The sequence below is a fragment of the Eutrigla gurnardus genome, assembly GCF_963514095.1.
Source record: "Eutrigla gurnardus genome assembly, chromosome: 10".
Taxonomy (NCBI): Eukaryota; Metazoa; Chordata; class Actinopteri; order Perciformes; family Triglidae; genus Eutrigla; species Eutrigla gurnardus.
In genome coordinates, this window is record NC_139924.1 from 29,360,764 (window position 1) to 29,380,829 (window position 20,066).

General features: G+C 47.6%; 2 protein-coding genes and 2 pseudogenes across 8 annotated transcripts in view; all 4 read left to right on the forward strand.

Moving 5' to 3' along the window:
* LOC311020364 (claudin-4-like) overlaps positions 1–18,864 on the forward strand; it is a 34,996-nt gene extending 16,132 nt beyond the window's left edge. The window contains exons 1-3 of one of the 5 annotated variants that reach the window (XM_084020360.1): positions 3,441–3,502; positions 5,312–5,422; positions 17,802–18,864. In XM_084020360.1, coding sequence (XP_083876486.1) covers positions 3,471–3,502; positions 5,312–5,422; positions 17,802–18,453 — 795 coding nt within the window. In that variant the 5' untranslated portion in view covers positions 3,441–3,470 and the 3' untranslated portion in view covers positions 18,454–18,864. Of the gene's footprint in view, positions 1–3,440; positions 3,503–5,311; positions 5,423–10,273; positions 10,453–16,221; positions 16,323–17,801 lie in introns of those variants that run through there. The other 4 variants (XM_084020361.1, XM_084020362.1, XM_084020363.1 and 1 more) reach the window with 4 other exon arrangements.
* On the forward strand, positions 6,557–7,421 carry LOC311020368 (claudin-4 pseudogene; annotated as a pseudogene). The gene has a single exon. The product of its transcript is annotated as a claudin-4 pseudogene (transcript).
* Positions 8,815–12,571, forward strand: LOC311020430 (uncharacterized protein). Its single transcript, XM_084020452.1, has 3 exons — positions 8,815–9,487; positions 10,859–10,926; positions 11,488–12,571. Exons 1-3 carry the CDS (start codon positions 8,856–8,858, stop codon positions 12,285–12,287), a joined length of 1,500 nt encoding a protein of 499 aa, XP_083876578.1. The 5' UTR covers positions 8,815–8,855; the 3' UTR covers positions 12,288–12,571.
* LOC311020367 (claudin-4 pseudogene) lies at positions 13,130–14,226 on the forward strand (annotated as a pseudogene). The gene has a single exon. The product of its transcript is annotated as a claudin-4 pseudogene (transcript).
* Positions 18,865–20,066: the final 1,202 nt, after the last annotated feature.

A 20,066-nucleotide genomic window follows, 5' to 3' on the forward strand; every position in this document is an offset into this window, starting at 1 on the left:
GCTAACGTTGGTTTTGTCGTCTAAAGCTAACGTTGGTTTTGTCGTCTAAAGTTAACGTTGGTTTTGTCGTCTAAAGCTAACGTTGGTTTTGTCTTCTAAAGCTAACGTTGGTTTTGTCGTCTAAAGCTAACGTTGGTTTTGTCGTCTAAAGCTAACGTTGGTTTTGTCGTCTAAAGCTAACGTTGGTTTTGTCTTCTAAAGCTAACGTTGGTTTTGTCCCCTAAAGCCATGAACGATACTACGTTTAAAAGACGTGCTGAGCAACAGACATTTTAGTTAATGTCCATGAATCAGTAGATTTAAATTTGGTGACTATTTAAAGGTTGTATCAGCGATTCTGGGCCGAAACATAAATGATCACATTCATCTGTTTTTACCTCACGATCAGCTAGCTGCCCGCCCCATAAGCAGGCTGTCAAAAAACGCGTCTCTCTAGGCAGCCTAGGCTCCGAGATCGCACACAAAAACAAATGGTACTACCAACACCTCAAAAGCACAATAACCAGTGTTCCAACCAATCACAGACAAGGGGTGGGTGGCACGTTCATGAAAATGCGCGTCCATGATCATTTTCAAAACACGGGAGGGAGGGGCTAGCTGGCTCTGTTTGTTTTGGATCTCGCAACGGAAGTGAGGGCAACCTTTAACAACACTTACCAGAGATGGCTGCACAATAAAAATCACACTTGATATTCAATACGTAGACTCTATAACAACCTTTAATACAACTTTAATGTCAGATTTAACCAACAGGACCAAATATTTCAGGGAAATCCTGTTTGTATTTAAGGAGAAAAGGTGATTTATTTTCAGGTCAGAAACAACAAAAGGATTAATGATGATTTCAAGAGACTGTAGCTGCTCATGTGCATTATTCTGTAATGTGTGTTTCCACAGGCAGGGGGCGCCACTGGTGCATTCTCCCTGTTAATTATGTTTGTCTGCTTTTGCAGAGAGCAGCCTTCATCAGAACTGTGTGTTTAGTTAAAGTGATACTGGATTATTGTGTATTATTCCAGTCTGTCTCCTATTAAACCTCTTTTTAAAACACACTTTATTTGGCAGCTTATCCTGACACCACTTTAGTTTTTTTCTTTTTCATTTGAATGTTTCTATTTAAGGATCTTCTACCTTCCATTGATGGACTTGATTTGATCTGTTTATATCTAATTATTTTATATCATTTTGCACTTTTTAACTTGGGTTTTGAAAGGTGCTTTATAGATAAATACTCATGCTTCATTTTCCAGATTGTGTTTTCCCTCCACTATTCCTGAAGCGTCCGACTCACATGTTTGAAATCAACGAGAAGTTGTTTTGGTCGTCAGGTTTTGATTTGTCGGCTGGCAGCCGTTTCTGTACAAGGAGTGTTCGGTACGAGGGAGTTGTCCGAATAAAACATGTTTGTTTTTGGATGGGCTGAGGGTCGGTGTTCAGAACAACGTGCAGCCCTGCGGAGCACCAGATGAACTAAACCACATGCAGCTTGAATCAAAGCAGCAGGCGTGATTGGCCAACGGCGCGTCCAGGAAACCGCTCGGCGAGGTTTGACCTTCATGCAGCAGCGTGAAGGTTTCTCACCTGGTCGACATCCTGGAACATAAGAGAAATGAAGCATGTGCACACAAGTGGAGTGAAGTTGCTCCAATGAAGAAAATCACTTGAATCTTTGGCAACACAGAACGAGTCTGAGGCAACGAGTTTGGACGTCATTGTGGACGTTTAAAGGTCAAAGTGGACTCGATCAATCGGACACAAACGCACTGATTCACACTTTGGTTCGGTTTGTCCAAAAACATCTGTCCACACTCGGCGAAATATTACAAAAACATTTGCCGTTTAGATCTCGTCATCGGGTTTCAGGCTTCTTGATTTGACATTTAGAATTAATTTAGTATGAAGACGTAGATTAATATGAGAGGCTGCCGTTGTTTTTCTACCTTAATGTTGATTTGATTACCTTTATTTAATAAAACTTTCTAACTAACTTTAGTTTCGTATGGTTTTATGTGTAGCAGAGTTTTTTTATCTTAATTAAATCATGTGAGACTGAAAGAATTTGAATTCCATTTTCTGTATTCAGCATTGAATCACAAAGATCCTCGGAGGGCCGATGTCCTGGGACGCTCGGTCGGAGGAAAACTCAAACCTAAAAACCTTGTAACAGGAAAAACAGGAAGAAACCTCAGAGGAGGATCCTCCACCAGGACGGACTGAAGACACTAAATACAGAATAAACAACAAAATCACAACGATCGTGATAAAACCATCCATGCCATGAGAGTATCTGTAAACATGCACGTTTGCAGACGATGAACTATTAATCTGTAGAAAGCAGCCATTCTTTGCTCGTTTTTAATCGACACCAAACATAATCCAGGAGTTCTTTTCTGCAGGTGCAGCGACTTGACTCCTAATAAGCAGGAAACCTACGTGTCGTGACTTGCAGGCACCTGGCTGAGCGTTCACCTGTCCTGGGAACGCCAGCGAGTCCGACTGGTTTCCACGGTCGCTGCAGGCGTCGGGAGATTCACAGATACAAACATGCAGTTCAAACCTTTTTATTTCATCGTCCATGAACACAAACTACAATACGACTGGTTCCATCCAAGGAGGATGGAAACATGCCTTAAGAAGTTACATCATTAAAGCAAAACACAGGAAGCAGGCGTCGTTCCTGTGTTTCGTTAAAAAAGCGCCCTGATGAGGAGGAAGCGAACGTTTCCAAACCTCAGCCGTTCCGTGTTTCCCACGCAAGAAGACAAATGTAAATGTAAGACTTAATATTTATATGAGACTTATTAAAGATAACCCCCGCCGTCACACATGTCCTACTACACAACATAACCACATACTCCTGTACTGCAGTACACATATACAAATTATACTTAATTTCAGAGATAAATATTGTACTTTTTACTCATTAGAGAGCTTCAGTCACTATGTGTCTCCTACTTCTTAAACTATTTGTAAGATTTTCCAGATTAAACTAGTTAAAAACATGCAACGTACACATTATTCCCGCAGGAATATTAATCCAGAAGCATCAGATACTAAACACTTTGACTGCACCACGAGTACTTAGTACTACATTTCACTGATACTGTAACTGGAGTATGTCTCTGACTTTGAGTATTTTCATAGTGTTGTGTTTACCACAGTAAAGAATCTGAATACTTCATCCTCCACTGGAAGTGATAATAATATACTTCAGCTTCCTGTTTGTGTCATGTGATCCTGTGTCATGCCACCAACACGCGTGAGTCACACAAACATACTTACCCACTGAAACTGTGACTGGTACCTGGACTACAACGGCCTCAGGGCTCGCTGTGATGACATCACACACCAAATAGGGACACAGTCCACACACACACACACACACACACACACACACACACACACACACACACACACACCTCCCACTCTGACACATGAAACCCGTCAATGAGGACGATCCTCGTTCTTTCATGACTAAGACTCCTGAAACTTCACGTCAACAGTGAGCTTAAAATACCACGTCATGTATTATTCCCTTTAAACTTTCATGTAGCTTTATTTAGCTCTGTTGTATTTGTGAAGTAACGTAATATTTACATACAACTTATTGCCAAAAGCGAGCAGTCTTTGTTCAACACATTCTGACGGTAGTTCATTGTCATGGTGACAAAATTCAAATCCACTGATCCGTCTACAAGGACACAAAGTTTACACAAAATTCAAACTAAATTATTTCAGTTGGAAGTATCGTCCTGTCAGTCGGCGTGACATGCTACAAAACTGTTACCTTTAGACTTTAAAACCAAAGTCAGCGTTAGACGACAAAATCAACGTTAGCTTTAGACAAAACCAACGTTAGCTTTAGACAAAATCAACGTTAGCTTTAGGCGACAAAACCAACGTTAGCTTTAGACAAAACCAACGTTAGCTTTAGAAGACAAAACCAACGTTAGCTTTAGAAGACAAAACCAATGTTAGCTTTAGACAAAACCAACGTTAGCTTTAGACGATAAAACAAACCAATGTTAGCTTTAGACGACAAAACAAACCAATGTTAGCTTTAGACAACAAAACCAACGTTAGCTTTAGACGATTAAACCTCTTAGCTAGTTGATGAAACCGTCTCAACCACACTTCGGGACTCGCGTGTGGTTAAAGTTCTGTGTTGTTGCAGCGTTTCCACATACAGTTAATGTAATGTGTTGATTAAATTAATTTAAACTTAATAAACTAGTTGTTGTGTAAACATCTAAATCCAAATGTTCACCTTTCACCACTAAACAGGTGCGTGGTTTTTGATTGGCCATATTACAATGTCCCCGACGCTCTCAAACATCACACGGGAACTGTTGTAGCTAAGATAACAGTAGAAGAAGCTGAATGTTTGAAGGAGCTGCAGGCTGATGTTGACATCCACCGAAGGCGTGGACACCTGAGCTGCGACGCCAGCCGTTGGCGTGGAGTCTGGACTTGCCCTGAACGACCTGCCCACACTCGTCGCTTCGCCTCCCTCTGGCAGTTTCTCACGGAGCGGGAGGCTTTTTTAAACGTTCTCCTGCAACGTTCCCTCCATGCAGCAGCTCTGTGACACGGTCGGTCGTATCGGCTGCTTTAACGACTTCATTCATCAGTCTGATTAGAAAACATGTAGTTATGCACATAGAAGATAATTGTGTTATATGTGAATCCTGCAGGGACGTGAGCCCTTCTGTCAGACTGAAGAACAGCAGGCTGGTGTGGTTTCATGCATCTTTACATTGAGTCTCTTCCATCTGTCCTTCAATACATTTTAAAGACATGAGATGTGCAACCTAACTAACACAAGCAGCACGACTAGACTGATTCTAACGGGACACTAACATCAGTCTCCTGGTTAAAGTCCTGTGTTTCCTGACCCGCCCCCCTTCCAGACCTCCTCCAGACCCCCTCCCTACGTGGACTTCTGGGACTCTCTGAAACTAATTTGTGATATGTGAAGATCAAACGTAATCCACCACCAAATACGTTTCCCTTGAAAGGTAATCTTCAGGAGACCAGGCTCCCTATGGGACCCGGACTAATCTGGCCCTGAAACCATCTCTCTTCGGAGTCTTATTGTGGAAATTCCTCTCTGAGTCCTGGTGTGTGGAACCTAATCTCCACAGCCGGGTTCAGGTAGCTTTAATGATTCTCCCTGGGATAAAATAGGGGCATTATAGTCCTAGCGGCGGTTTGGCCCTGAAACACTGCCTCCATTCATCTCCCAAACATCTGATTCCCTCTCTGCCTCCGTTGCCTCCTCTCACTAGTCCCTCTTTTTGTGTGTCAACAGGAATCACTTGTGGTTGTGTTGCCGGTTCTCCAGCGTCTCCGTCCTGAAGCCTCGCCGGCGACTGCAGAGCGAACAGGGACCTTCAGCCTTCAGGACTGACATCACTGTAAGGTCGGCTTCATCTCTTCTTCACTCTGACATCACCGTAAGGTCGGCTTCATCTCTTCTTCACTCTGACATCACCGTAAGGTCGGCTTCATCTCTTCTTCACTCTGACATCACTGTAAGGTCGGCTTCATCTCTTCTTCTTCACTCTGACATCACTGTAAGGTCGGCTTCATCTCTTCTTCACTCTGACATCACCGTAAGGTCGGCTTCATCTCTTCTTCACTCTGACATCACTGTAAGGTCGGCTTCATCTCTTCTTCACTCTGACATCACTGGGTATTGATCACCGATCAACCCAAATAGCTGCATTCTATAGTTTAGCAAATCAAAAATTACATTTCTGTTTCTGTTGACATGAAATAGCTGCAGTCGAGGCCGAAATCTGGCTTCAACTCATCTGGAGAATAATAGTTTTATCCATATTCTAACAAACGGTTTCACTCTAATAATAGTATATAATCATATAAAGTAAACACATTCATTTACAACCAAACCCTGCTGTTTAATCCAAAATGTAACTTCATGTGCTCTTTACACTCAATAGTTAAATGTCGGAAACATTTCATACCTGAACTCAAAAAAACTCACAAAGTCAGCCACGTGTTTAAAAAACAAGAGACAAGTCATGAACAATATCACAGAAATAAATGAATAAGTGAATGAATTCATATATATATATATATATATGTTCCATAAAGTAAATGAAAGGTTTCTCAGCTACAATCATCCTTTTATTTGAATGATGTGACTTTTTTCCATTAAGAGGCAGGACGTATTTCCAATCACTGTTTCCACAGTTTAATAATAATATATTAATGTTATTAATAATCATAAAATTGATATGATTAATAATAATGATCATATTAACATTATTAATAAGAATCATATTAATAACAGAAAACCAAAGAATCTGGTGGGACGTTGAGGGCGGGGCTAAAGTCTGCTGTGAGTCATCTGAGTGAGACACAAACTAACATGATGGCACATGCTGGGGGGGGGGGGGGGGGGGCATCATGACATCACAGCCCTGAGTGACAGCGTGTGTGTGAGTGTGTGTGTTTGTGTGTGTGTGTTAATGTGTGTGTGTGTGTGTGCTGCCCCTCCCTGCCCCGGGTATAAAAGCTCCATCATCCTCACCCATCACGACTCTCCCCGAGCCTCGCTGCCTTCCACACTTTAGGACCTTCCACGTTTGGACTTTACTACTTTGATTGCTGAAGACATGGTGTCGGCCGGCTTCCAGATCCTGGGCTCGGCCCTGTGCATTATCGGCTGGATCGGCGCCATCGTGGCGTGCGCCCTCCCCCAGTGGAAGGTGACGGCCTTCGTGGGCCAGAGCATCGTGACAGCCCAGACCACCTGGGAGGGCATCTGGATGAGCTGCGTGCACCAGAGCACCGGCCAGATGCAGTGCAAGGTGTACGACTCCATGCTGGCGCTGGCCCGCGACCTGCAGGCGGCCCGCGCCCTCATGATCCTCTGCATCCTCCTCGGCCTCATGGGCATCCTCCTCTCCCTCGCCGGGGGCAAGTGCACCAACTGTGTGGAAGACGAGACCGCCAAAGCCCGGATCGGCGTGGCGTCCGGCGTGATCTTCATCGTTGCCGGCGTGCTGTGCCTCATACCCGTCAGCTGGACGGCCAACACTGTCATCCAGAACTTCTACAACCCGTTGATGGGGGGCAGCCAGAAACGGGAGCTCGGAGCGGCCCTCTTCATCGGCTGGGGGGCCGCCGGCCTCCTCATCATCGGGGGCGCCCTGCTCTGTGCCAACTGCCCCCCCAAGGACGAGTACTCTGCCAAGTACTCTGCTGCCCGGCCCAACGCCCCCAAGGACTACGTCTGAGACCACCATGGAGGATCAGCTGATCCCGAACATGTTTATACATCTGGACTTTACCTTTTCATCCATCTGTGCCCTTTTACAAATCATTTCATTTAAAATGTGTGTTATAATATGTGACTGTGTCTGAAACTGTAAATAAAGACGTTTTTATTATCATCCCACTTTGTTCTTTGAGATTCTAGAACGTCATGACAACAACGGCAAACAGCGACGTCAGCTGATTGGTCGTTAAAAAAATAAAAGAAATATAATAGTCCCAAAAAAGAATCCTAATTAAAGAGCTGAAAAGAATATATATAATAATACATTTTACTCATATAGCACCTTTCAAAACATAGAACACATTTAATTCACATTTAGTGCATTTAGCTTTGATTCGACTTACAATCAGTAAATACGTTGGAAGAAAGTTAACAGTAGATTTCTGTTAGACTGGATTTCACAAGAACAAGTTTCAACCACGCCCAACCGCTAAGCTAACCCGTAGCTGGTTTACTACACGGATCAGTTCTACATCTGATGTGACGTGAAATGAACTAAAAACAGAAATAAAACACAAAACAACAGAAGCTTAAATGTCAAACTAAATCAATGAAATCACAACGAGAGAGAAAGTCAAAAGAACTTCATAGTAATAATACAACATCACCACATAAATAAGAAAGAAACACTTAATAATGACCAAACTTGTGTCACAGTGAATGAAATGATCAGTTATGCAGGTTTTCATCCTGGTTCGGTCCAACACTGCCCCCCGCTGGCCGCTCAGAGACTCGTCCTGGTTCGGTCCAACACTGCCCCCCGCTGGCCGCTCAGAGACTCGTCCTGGTTCTGTCCAACACTGCCCCCCGCTGGCCGCTCAGAGACTCGTCCTGGTTCGGTCCAACACTGCCCCCCGCTGGCCGCTCAGAGACTCGTCCTGGTTCGGTCCAACACTGCCCCCCGCTGGCCGCTCAGAGACTCGTCCTGGTTCGGTCCAACACTGCCCCCCGCTGGCCGCTCAGAGACTCGTCCTGGACAAAAACAACACCTTTAACTGGCAGATAATTAGAAAAGCAGACTTCATAATAATAATAGGAATAAAGACTCCTTCCTTCCTGGTGAACATGTTGGATGTTTAATAGATTTACTGACCAGTCTGTCACATGACCAAAATTACTGTGATTAAAGAGTCTCTGGCTCTGATTGGATGACGGATGGATGTCGAGAGATTCTTGTTTGGTACCAGTGGAAGGAATTATTGTAGATCTTGATAAAAATACAAAGAAATGGATGTAAAACTGGTTTCCATTTTGATCTAAAGGCATTTTTCATTTCAGCTCTCAGACTTTAATTCATACGTGAAATTAGAAGAAACCTTATTTGTTCATGTTCCTTAGTTGTGACCTTGAGGCTTTGATTCATGCAGGTCAGCACTCCTAAAGGTCGCGGCTCTTTGTTTGTGTGTAAACTCCTTCCAGCCAATGGGAGACGAGGACGGCGGCCGTCACACACCCTCATGTCTGTGGCTTCTTCCCACACACAGACCTATAAAGGCCGGCTGTCCTCACCCCCGGCTCTCCGTCTGGATTTTAATCAGAGAGCATCAGGATGGTTTCTCAGGGGATTCAGATCATCGGCATATCGATGGCTCTGATTGGCTGGTTCATGGTGGTGGTGGTGTGCGCCCTGCCCATGTGGAAGGTCTCGGCCTTCGTGGGCGCCAACATCATCACGGCTCAGACCATCTGGCAGGGCATGTGGATGAACTGCGTGGTGCAGAGCACCGGCCAGATGCAGTGCAAGATGTACGACTCCATGCTGGCGCTGCCCCAGGACCTGCAGGCGGCCCGCGCCATGATCATCATCTCCATCCTGACGGGGGTGTTCGGCGTGGTGCTGTCCGTCGCCGGGGGCAAGTGCACCAACTGCATCGAGGAGGAGCGCTCCAAGGCCAAGGCCTGCATCCTGGCGGGAGTCCTGTTCCTGGTGTCGGGTCTGCTGTGCCTGATCCCGGTGTCCTGGTCCGCCAACACCATCGTCACCAACTTCTACAACCCGCTGCTGATCGAGGCGCAGCGCTACGAGCTTGGCGCCGCGCTGTACCTCGGCTGGGCGGCGGCGGCGCTGCTGCTCATGGGAGGGGCGCTGCTGTGTTGGAACTGTCCGCCCAAACAGAGCCACCCCCACTACGTTCCCAAGTTCACGCCCTCCAAGACCGTCTCCACGTCCCGGGAATACGTGTGAGGCTGCTCTCTTTAAAACGCTGACTCAGCAAAGTGTAAATACAAAGCAGCAACTCGCTGTTCTCCCAGCGGACATCTTGCCTCGTCAGCGGTGGCGGCGTCCCGCTTCACGCACCGCGATGGAACCAACCGACCACGACGTCCATGATCCGATGTTCCCGTCCAACACCAAAGACAGGAAGTCGGCTGGCGTTCACGCCTCTGAAATTAAAAATCATCCCTGTAAATATTTAGGCCCATTTCTTTTATTGCAGTTTGTTTTGATGCAAATTTCAGAAATCACATTTTTAATCTTTTTCATTGATGTTTCTGAGTCTCTGAATGTTGTAATGTTCTGTTTCAGTAAATAAACTCTACTGTTCTCTTACGTCTGACAATCTCTGAGCCGATCATTATTATTATTATTATTATTATTATTATTATTATTATTATCATTATTATCATCATTATTATTATTATCATTATTATTATGCTTATCATTATTATTATTATTATCATTATTATTATTATTATTATCATTATTATTATTATTATTATTATCATTATTATTATTATCATCATTATTATTATTATTATTATTATCATTATTATTATTATTATCATTATTATTATTATTATCATTATTATTATTATTATTATTATTATCATTATTATTATTATTATTATTAACATTATTATTATTATTATCATTATTATTATGATTATTATTAACATTATTATTATTATTATTATTATTATCATCATTATTTATTATTATTATAGAGAAATGAGGAAGTAGAAACAGGATGTAGGAGAAACTGTGGACGAAACAAACATGCTGTTGTTTTGGGTTTACTGCTGACTCAGCAGCATCGGGGACTCCAGGGTCCTGGTCCTGGTCTCGGTGGATCCTCAGCAGAGACTCAGAGAGTTTCATTGTTGGAGCTTCTGCTCGTCTGAGAGAAACATCCTGAAGGAAACGAGTACTTTGTTATTCAGAGACGAGTTGGTTCAAAGTAAAGCACCGTATAAATGTTTTTATGAGGAATGAACTCCATTTCCATCTCGGGGGTTAAAAAAACAAAGAACAGAAGAATATCAACAATGTCACATTTAGCTCCAGCATGAGGCAATAAGACAACATTACATTTGAAAAAAATAAATAAATATGGCTGTATATATGCATCATAGGCAAGGAATAATAAATATATATTTATACATTACATATATTTTATATTTAAAAAATAACGTGAATAAATAACATTGATTGTGTTACTGAGACTGCTCTACATGATTAAATACCTGTAAGCTTCTATACTTGTGTTCATGTGAAATCGTTGTTGCCATCATAAACGTTCTGAGAACCCGTTTTTCGTCTCTGGATCCCAGAGAGGATCGTTTGTTTGTGCAGGGTCACATGACCGAGACGGTGTCGACAGTTTGTTTACCCTCCACGGGTATTTGTCACATGACGAGGTCAGCTGACCCACTGGCTTCCTGTGTCTCTGAACTGGGTCACGTCCGGACGGGGAGGCGGCAGCCATGTTTGTAGTCTGCTTGGCGTCTGAACACGTTGAACCTGAAGTCTCAGCAGGTCTGTGGGTTCTTCCTGATGAAACGACGTCATCACATCAGCATTAACACAACAAAGAAAGCAACCAGCCGACCAGAGACGGTGGTTTCCTCTGCAACCGCTCCTTATCAGCTGATTCAGCTGAAGCTGGATCAGAAGATCAACGCCACTTCCTCTCTGAACGGCTGAACGTAAACCTGCAGAAACCTTCTCTGGGTTTTACCGCTGACCCCCCTACGCTGGACTAATGTGATTGTTTGCCATCTTTGCTAGTCTGAGCTGGTTTCGGGGGGTTTGAAGTTCCAGTAATCATCATCCCTGAATGTGGAAGTGTGTTCTCCCGGCGGCAAGCCCCGCCCCGGCTGCAGGAGAGGAATCTGGTTTGGCCAGTAGAACTCACCTGACGACGAGGCGGCCCTCCTCCTGCTGCTGCTCTCTGAGACCTGAATCACTCTGACGAGGACCAGACCTGAGACAGCTGCTGTCTTCACCATGGGCCGTATCGGCAAGGAAACGGCGGGTCAGGTCATCAGCTTCATCGGCCTGATCGGCGTGGCGGTGACCTGTGGCGTCCCCATGTGGCGGGTGACCTCGTACATCGGGGCGAACATCGTGACGGGGCAGATCGTGTGGGACGGCCTGTGGATGAACTGCGTGATGCAGAGCACCGGGCAGATGCAGTGCTCGCTCAACGACTCCGTGATGAGTCTGTCCAGAGACCTGCAGGCGGCCCGGGCGCTCGTCATCATCTCCCTCGTCTTCGGCTTCATCGGCTTCATCATCAGCTTCATCGGCGCCAAGTGCACCGGCTGCGTGGACAGCGACTCGTCCAAGGCCAAGGTGGTCATCATCTCTGGCTGCCTCATCATCGTCTGTGCCGTCCTGGTCCTGATCCCGGTCTGCTGGTCTGCAGCCATCACCATCACGGACTTCCAGAGCCCTTTGGTGATTGAGACCCAGAAGAGGGAGCTGGGAGCCTCCATCTACATCGGCTGGGGCTCCGCCGCCCTCCTCCTGGTGGGTGGGATCATCCTGACCACGTCCTGCCCTCCTCAGAAGCCCATGTACGGATACCCGGGCTACCCGCCGGCGCCCATGTACGGCCCGTACCCCGGCCCGGCGGTGAACCCGGCGGCGTATGGGCCCGTGTACGTCCCCCCCACCAGCCGCACCGGCTCCGGGACGTACGCCCCGGGGAAACCTTACGCAGCGCCGACCTCGTACTCCGCCAGACAGTTCATCTGAACCCGGAGAGAAAAGACTCCAAAACCTGCATCAGAACCCACTTTGTCTCCGACGGTTCGTACTGAACTGGATTTAACTGAATCATCTCCATCACTGTGACTCATGTTTTCTGTCCTCTGAAGTTCATTTAGTCTTCAGATGAATAATGTGGCTGATTTATTTGTCACTGTCCACATATGTATTTATTGTTAATTGTACGGAGCAGATTATGTAAATAGTGACGATTGTTTTCTGTAAATGTGCCTTTTATTTTGAAAGATTATCAATAAAATGTGTGGAGCTTATTCACGTTTCTGTTTGTGGAGTCATTATCACAACATTCTGTGGCCGTGTGTTCTGAAATATCTTTTATATGTTTGAAAAGGTCCCTGTGTTTCTGAGGGAAGGCGGGGCAGAAATGATTCTAAGAGTCCTCGTTTATTTGAATCAGGGAGTCATTTCACTGTAAACTGAGCCGCTTTCATGATAAACGGAAATAAAGAGGATCCTGTGGTCGATCAGGTCCTGGATGTTTATGTGACTTAGTGAACAGATCACGAGGGAAGCCTCCTTCCGTTAACGTCTGATTCTCCCGCCCACGCTGCTGCTGTTTTCAAACCTGCGGCGAGTGACGGGACCTGATCTTCCGGTAACGACCCAATCAAAGGCCGGCTGGCGGACCATTGTTTCCATCACTCGTCTCGCTGATGTTCATCTCGTCGAAACTGCTCCCCGTCGTTACAGATAATGTGAAGAATCTGGTCGGGCCGGAAAAACTCTCAGAGCACCGGTTTCAGGTCAGAGGGCAGGCCGCAGTGACTCCGCCTCCAACAGAGGCGTCCTTATAACCACAGCAGACGCTCAACCGCCTTCATTCAACTTTACAAGCGACGCCGAGCTCATCACCCTGCCATCAGACCTCATCATGGTGTCAATGGGACGACAGATGCTGGGCTTCGCCCTGGCCATCATTGGCTTCCTGGGGACCATCATCGTGTGCGCCCTGCCCATGTGGAAGGTCACGGCCTTCATCGGCGCCAACATTGTGACGGCGCAGGTCATCTGGGAGGGCTTGTGGATGAACTGTGTGATGCAGAGCACCGGCCAGATGCAGTGTAAGATCTACGACTCCCTGCTGGCGCTGCCCCAAGACCTGCAGGCCGCCAGAGCTCTAGTGGTCCTCGCCATCATCGTCTCCGCCTTCGGGGTCCTCTTGGGCATCGCCGGAGGGAAGTGCACCAACTTTGTGGAGGATGCCAGCGCCAAAGCCAAGGTGGCCATCGCCTCCGGGATCGTGTTCATCTGTGCCGGCGTGCTGATCCTCATCCCCGTCTGCTGGTCCGCCAACACCATCATCAGGGATTTCTACAACCCCATCATGACCAACGCCCAGAGGAGAGAGCTGGGGGCGGCGCTCTACATCGGCTGGGGCACGGCGGCCCTCCTCCTCCTGGGCGGCGCCCTCCTCTGCAGCTCCTGCCCACCCAAAGAGAGCCCCGAGTACCCCGTCAAGTACTCGGGGGCCAGGTCCGCGGCCACCAGCCGGGCCTACGTCTGAGACCCTCAGCGGTACTCTGCTGGTCTCCAGGAACCCTCCTTCGTTGAGAACTCTGATCGCACCACCACTTGTGGCTCGGTTCCTTTTTATTTTTGACGTGACGCCGTGAGAGTTGGTGAGAGTCTGATTTCTTTAGTGGAGGAAAGAAAAGAGAAAACGTGTTGAAACTGATGTTGTGGCAAGGAATGAGGACTGGACTGAAGGAGAGCTGCTCTCCATGAAGCTGGTCTCAGACCTGGTTCTGGTTCATCTCAGCTCTGCTGGAAGCATGTTAACGGTCAACAGTGACCTCCAGATATTGTGAATTTACTGTATAAAATATTTTACTGTTCCAATGTAATAACACTGTTTTTGTTTACTGAAATCACTGATGATATTTAATAAAACATTTAATGTAGTCTACTCTTTTGTGAGTCTCTTTGTTTGGGTTCTAAATGAACGGGTGAGAACTGGCCTCAGGTCAGCCAGCAGTGATGGGAGTCGAACACTTTAAACGGGAGTCTGGTCGGACTGGAAGCAGATCTGTTGATCCGGTCACATGTTTGGACTAATGGTGAAGCCGCAGACGGGGAACTGATTATTCACGACTCAGCATCTAATTCTGGATCCACTTCCTGTTTTCATGGAGTCCCATATTCATGTTTTAGGGTTCCAGGTCGTCTCCAGGTAGAAAGTGTAGCAGCAGAGTGGATTAAAAACACAGAGTGTCGACGTCCTGAATGAAGGACCAGTTCAACCAGTTTCACAGGGTTGGGAACCAGTCTGATGTGTTAATGTTTCCCCTGGCTCCATTAAAACTCAGTCGCTGGATGAAACACACTTCTAACTTCAGACTCTGGTTTCTAACACGCTTTGATGAAGAGTAAATCATTTCCTGCCTTTGAGCAAATGTTACTGGTGCTTTTATTTGGACCATGTGACTATTTCTAGCAGCAGGACGGTTCAGTGGGATTGACTCTCATCTAATCTAATCTGATTTGATCTAATCTGATCTAATCTGATCCCAGTGTGATGAAGAGCTGCCCAGCCAGCGGTGCTCATCAACGAGTGTTTAAATCAACGATGGAGACACAACTCTCACGGAGGTAGAAGACTTGTTAAGAGGAGAAATGAATGTCCTCATGTCTAGAATATGAGTCCCAGAGGTTTCTGGGTTTTTACTGCCAGACGATCACTAATCAATATTTCTATCGCCATGGAGATTATAAAATCTAATCTAACTTCTACAAATGGACCCAAACTAATTGATTCAACCCTCGAGTCATAGACGAGCTCTTTTAGGGTTCGGGACCTTGGTCGTCATGGTGACGGCACTAACTGATACTCACGCCTGGGTGTGTTCAGGATTCTGACACACACACACACACACACACCTGTTTATAATCATTCATTCATTAGTTTGGGTTATTTTGAGCTAATTCGTTGCATGACATCCAGGAAGTGACCTCATCCTCACCTGTGCAGGTGTTGGACTGGCGAACGCCCTGAGAGAGAATCTACCTGAACCTGTTACATCGATGATGATGTCACAGTATCACAGCGAGCGCTGATGCAAACATGGCTTCCTGCAAAGCAACGATCACAAACGTTATGTTCCACTCTTCAAACGCTCGTTAGTACAGAATTGTTCAAAGTAGAGACGTCCTGTACTCAAGTAGAAGTACACATACTTACTGTGGTAAAAGTACTCATTCTACTTCTTTTCTCAAAAGTGAAAAGGTACTGAAATATTCTCAAAGTAGAAAGTAAAAGTATCCCTAAGAAGGACATTTCTATTGGCTCTCATCATATTGTTATTAAAAATAATAATCATTAGAAAGTACTGATATTTGGTTTAAAATGTAGGGAAAAGTAAAAAGTTGTCAGGAAAATATATCCTCAAGTAAAGATCCCTTAATATTCGACTTCAGTAACCATGTATTTACGTTTAGGGCATTTAGCAGACGCTTACAGTAAGTATTTGTACTTGGTAACAAAGTATTTGTACTTGGTGACTTCCACCAGTATAAGGATTCTAACAGGACGCTGCTTTCATTCGTTAAGAAAGTCAAAGGATCCAAGTGAAGAATGAAACGAAGCTCCTTTTAAACGGTTTGTGGACCTTTACGTATGACAGGAAACCATCAGGCCTCCGTCCTGGTCCCAGTCCTGGTCCCAGTCCAGCGTTCAGACTCTGTCACATTTGTCCTTTTTCTCGTTGGAGACCTGGAGCAACCCGATCCTGGTCTGCATCCAGAAGACTTTATTGTCCCGTACACAAAGAATCCTGCGTGGCGGGTATTCGTAGCCTCTGAAGAGTCCGCCGCCGCCGCCGCCGCTCGGCTTTCACGCCTCCCATTCTTCGTTGTAATTACGCTGCACACAGGCGTCCACACCTGAATATTCTGCCGGAGACGTAGCCGAGACAACACCATGGCCTCCATGGGGATGCAGATGGCGGGATGCGCCATGGCCCTCCTGGGCTGGATCGGGGTGCTCATCACCTGCGGCACGCCCATGTGGCGGGTCACGGCCTTCATCGGCAGCAACATTGTGACCTCACAGGTCATGTGGGAGGGCATCTGGATGAGCTGCGTGGTGCAGAGCACGGGCCAGATGCAGTGTAAGGTGTACGACTCCATGCTGGCCCTGAGCCCAGACCTGCAGGCGGCCCGGGCCCTGGTGGTGGTCTCCATCATCGTCGGCATCGCCGGGGTGTTCATCGCCTTCGCCGGGGGCAAATGCACCAACTTCATCCCGGAGGAGAGGGCCAAGGCGAGGGCCACGGTGGCGGCGGGCGTGATGCTGATCATCGCCGGCATCCTCTGCCTGATCCCCGTCTCGTGGACCGCCAGCAGCATCATCAGAGACTTCTACAACCCGGTCCTCATAGATGCCCAGAAACGAGAGCTGGGGGCCTCTCTGTACATCGGCTGGGGATCCGGGGCTCTGCTGGTCTTGGGAGGGGCTCTCCTGTGCACCAGCTGCCCCCCCAAAGAGGACAAGACCCCCTCAGTGAAGTACCTCCTCAACCGGCCTGGAGGGACCAGCAAACAGGACTCTTTTACACCCAGCAAGACCTACATTTAAAGGGCCGGCGTCAAACCATCTCAGGGGTTCTGTGGGACTTAAAGACTCACAACGAAGGAACACAGTCACTTTGGACGTGTGAAGCTGCTTTCTGTCTGGACTTTTACACGGGTAGTCTGGTTTCAGGTCTGTGGTTGTCTGTCCTCTCCCATGTGTACTTTTACTTTCCCAGTCAAATAAATGAGCTGCTATCGTAACTTATTCTTGCTCTCACGCTTCCTGTTTGTGTATGTTTTGTGTTCTTTAAACACCGACCAACCTGTTGGTCCGGTTTTCCCCCCGAGAACAAAGACGGTGACTCAGAGACTCAGAGTCTGTTTAGTAAAACTCAACCTGCTGCATTAATATTCATAAATAAAGTCTAAATGATACAAAACATGGGTTTAGAGTAATGCAACAACTACTGCTGAATCAAATACTTGTGTTTGATGGTTCCAGCGAGTGTCGGGCTGCAGGTCGAGGGACGGGAGGCGGCGAGGGTCAAATTACTCACCAGGAAGGAAGCTGGACAATAAATATCAATGAGGGTTAGAGTGGAAGAGATCGTAGAAGAATGTCACATTCATGTTTCAGTCCGACTCTGACATGAATCCAACCTTCATACACAGAGACGCTGATGAGGCATTAATCAGGTTCTGATGATCCAAACGGAGACGAGATGTTTCCAGACGTCATGAAACATTTCATTTTGAAAACCCAGATTCTTCACCTGAGTCATGAAGTCTGACCTGATTGGTTGTGCTTGTCTCTGTGCAACACTGCCCCCTAGTGGCCACTTGCCCTCCTCGCTAGTCTCTACATGCATTCATTCTGCAGCAGGAAACGACTTCAGCTTCATGCATAGAATCCTGAAACGTGTCTTAAGTCCTTGTTGTGGTCTGAGGTGACGTGTCTTTGTCCCCCATCAGGGTCTGGACCGGTCCCATGGCGGTGCAGGAGCTGGGCATCATCCTGTCCATGACGGGCGTCGCCGGGACCATCCTGATCTGCGCTCTGCCCATGTGGAAGGTGACGGCCTTCATCGGCACCCACCTGGTGGTGATGCAGGTGTTCTGGGAGGGGCTGTGGATGACCTGCGTCAGCGAGTACACCGGCCAGCTGCAGTGTAAGCTGTATGACGCCCTGCTGGACCTGACCCCTGACCTGCAGGCGGCCCGCGGCCTCATCTGCATCAGCCTGGTGCTGGGCTGCCTGGGCTTCCTGCTCTTCCTGCTGGGAGCGCGCTGCACCAACTGCCTGGGCCACCCGGGGGTCAAGGCCCGGCTGGTGCTGAGCTCCGGGGCCGTCTTCTGCCTGGCGGCGCTCACCGCCGCCATCGCCGTCTCCTGGACAGCCAACGCCATCATCAGGGACTTTCACAACCCGCGGGTCCCCGAGGTGCTGAAGCGGGAGCTGGGCGCCGCCATCTACATCGGTTTCGTGACCTGCGGGCTGCTGTTCTGTGGCGGGGTCGTTCTGTGCACCAGCTGCCCGCACCGCGGCACCAGAGCCCTGCCCGGCGGGTACAAACCGGCCCAGACGCCGACGCACGGCAGCTACGCCATCAAGAACTACGTGTGACACGAGGACACGAGGAGATACGTCAAAAAACACTAAAAACTAGTCCCGAAAGTCTTCTGATTCGTCTTCATGGACACATGTTAGATTTTTCACGTCGACTTTCTACTGATTTTCATTTTGAAGTCAGGTTCACAATCTATTTTTGTTGGTATGACATTCCGCTACAAAACCAACGTTAGCTTAATTCGACAAAACCAACACTTTATACTACTAACTGTCCGTTGACTACCTACATGTTTTTTTCCAAAATAAAGTCCCATGGAGGAAACAGGAAGGGGCGGGGCTTAGCCTCTGTATGTATGATACGCTCCAATTTGTGACATTTTTCAAAACGTGGTGAAAGTGAATGGCAACATGTTTTTGGAACGCCCTCTAGTGGACAGGAAGTAAAACAACCACATTGCCTGTCATGTCATTTATCATTTGAGTATTGAAAACAATATGGAATTAAATTTGAATAGTATTATAGAGGAAACTCGACAGCTCGGCATAAGAAGCCCACGTTAGAGTTCTCAACGGGTCGGGTCGGCCCGACAAACCCGACGGGACCCGCGGGTTCGGGTCTAAAATATAAGCAAGTGACTCGGGTCAGGTCGGACCTCGGGCTTAATTTTTTCCGCTCAGTGAAAAAAAATGCATTAACATCGCTGCTGCTGTTCACCGTAAAGTCTGGCTGCCGCGTGTAACGTGCGTCATGGAGAGGGGCGGGGCAGACCTGACGCCGCTGCGTGCGTCATGGAGAGGGGCGGGGCAGACCTGACGCCGCTGCGTGCGTCATGGAGAGGGGCGGGGCAGACCTGACGCCGCTGCGTGCATCATGGAGAGGGGCGGGGGCAGACCTGACGCCGCTGCGTGCATCATGGAGAGGGGCGGGGCAGACCTGATGCCGCTGCGTGCATCATGTAGAGGGGCGGGGCAGACCTGACGCCTCTGCGTGCATCATGGAGAGGGGCGGGGCAGACCTGACGCCGCTGCGTGCATCATGTAGATGGGCGGGGCAGACCTGACGCCGCTGCGTGCATCATGGAGAGGGGCGGGGCAGACCTGACGCCGCTGCGTGCATCATGGAGAGGGGCGGGGCAGACCTGACGCGTGCACGCCTTTAGCCTGGAGAAGTAGATGGAGTTGGTGAAAAGTAAACTTGCCGCAGGTGAATTCTCCGTCGGCGGCGTCGGGCCGGGTTCGGGCAGATAATCATGTTGATGTGTCGGGTTACATCGGGTCCGGGCTTTAAAGGCGGGCTCACACCGGACCGAATATCGGCGTCTTTGAGAGAGTCGGCGTCCGTGACATGAGTCTCCTTGGTGTGGTCGCTCGAATCGGCCCACGTCGGCGTTCATTTCAGCCGATTCAAATGTGTAATCCGCCATTCGAGTCGGTCATTCTTTTACCATTCTGATTGGTGGAGGCTAGCAGCTTGACTAGCGAATCAGTGAAGCCCGGAAGTGACGATGGTAAACATAGCAGATAACCAGTGGAATCGAAGAAGGCGGTCTAGAGAGGACCGCCTATTTCCGGTTTTCGTGTTTTTTGGCCCACAATACAGATTAGCGCCGCCTGTTGTTTTGGAGACATTACATCTCGCGCAAGCGCGGAACGTATGGCGTCGGCTG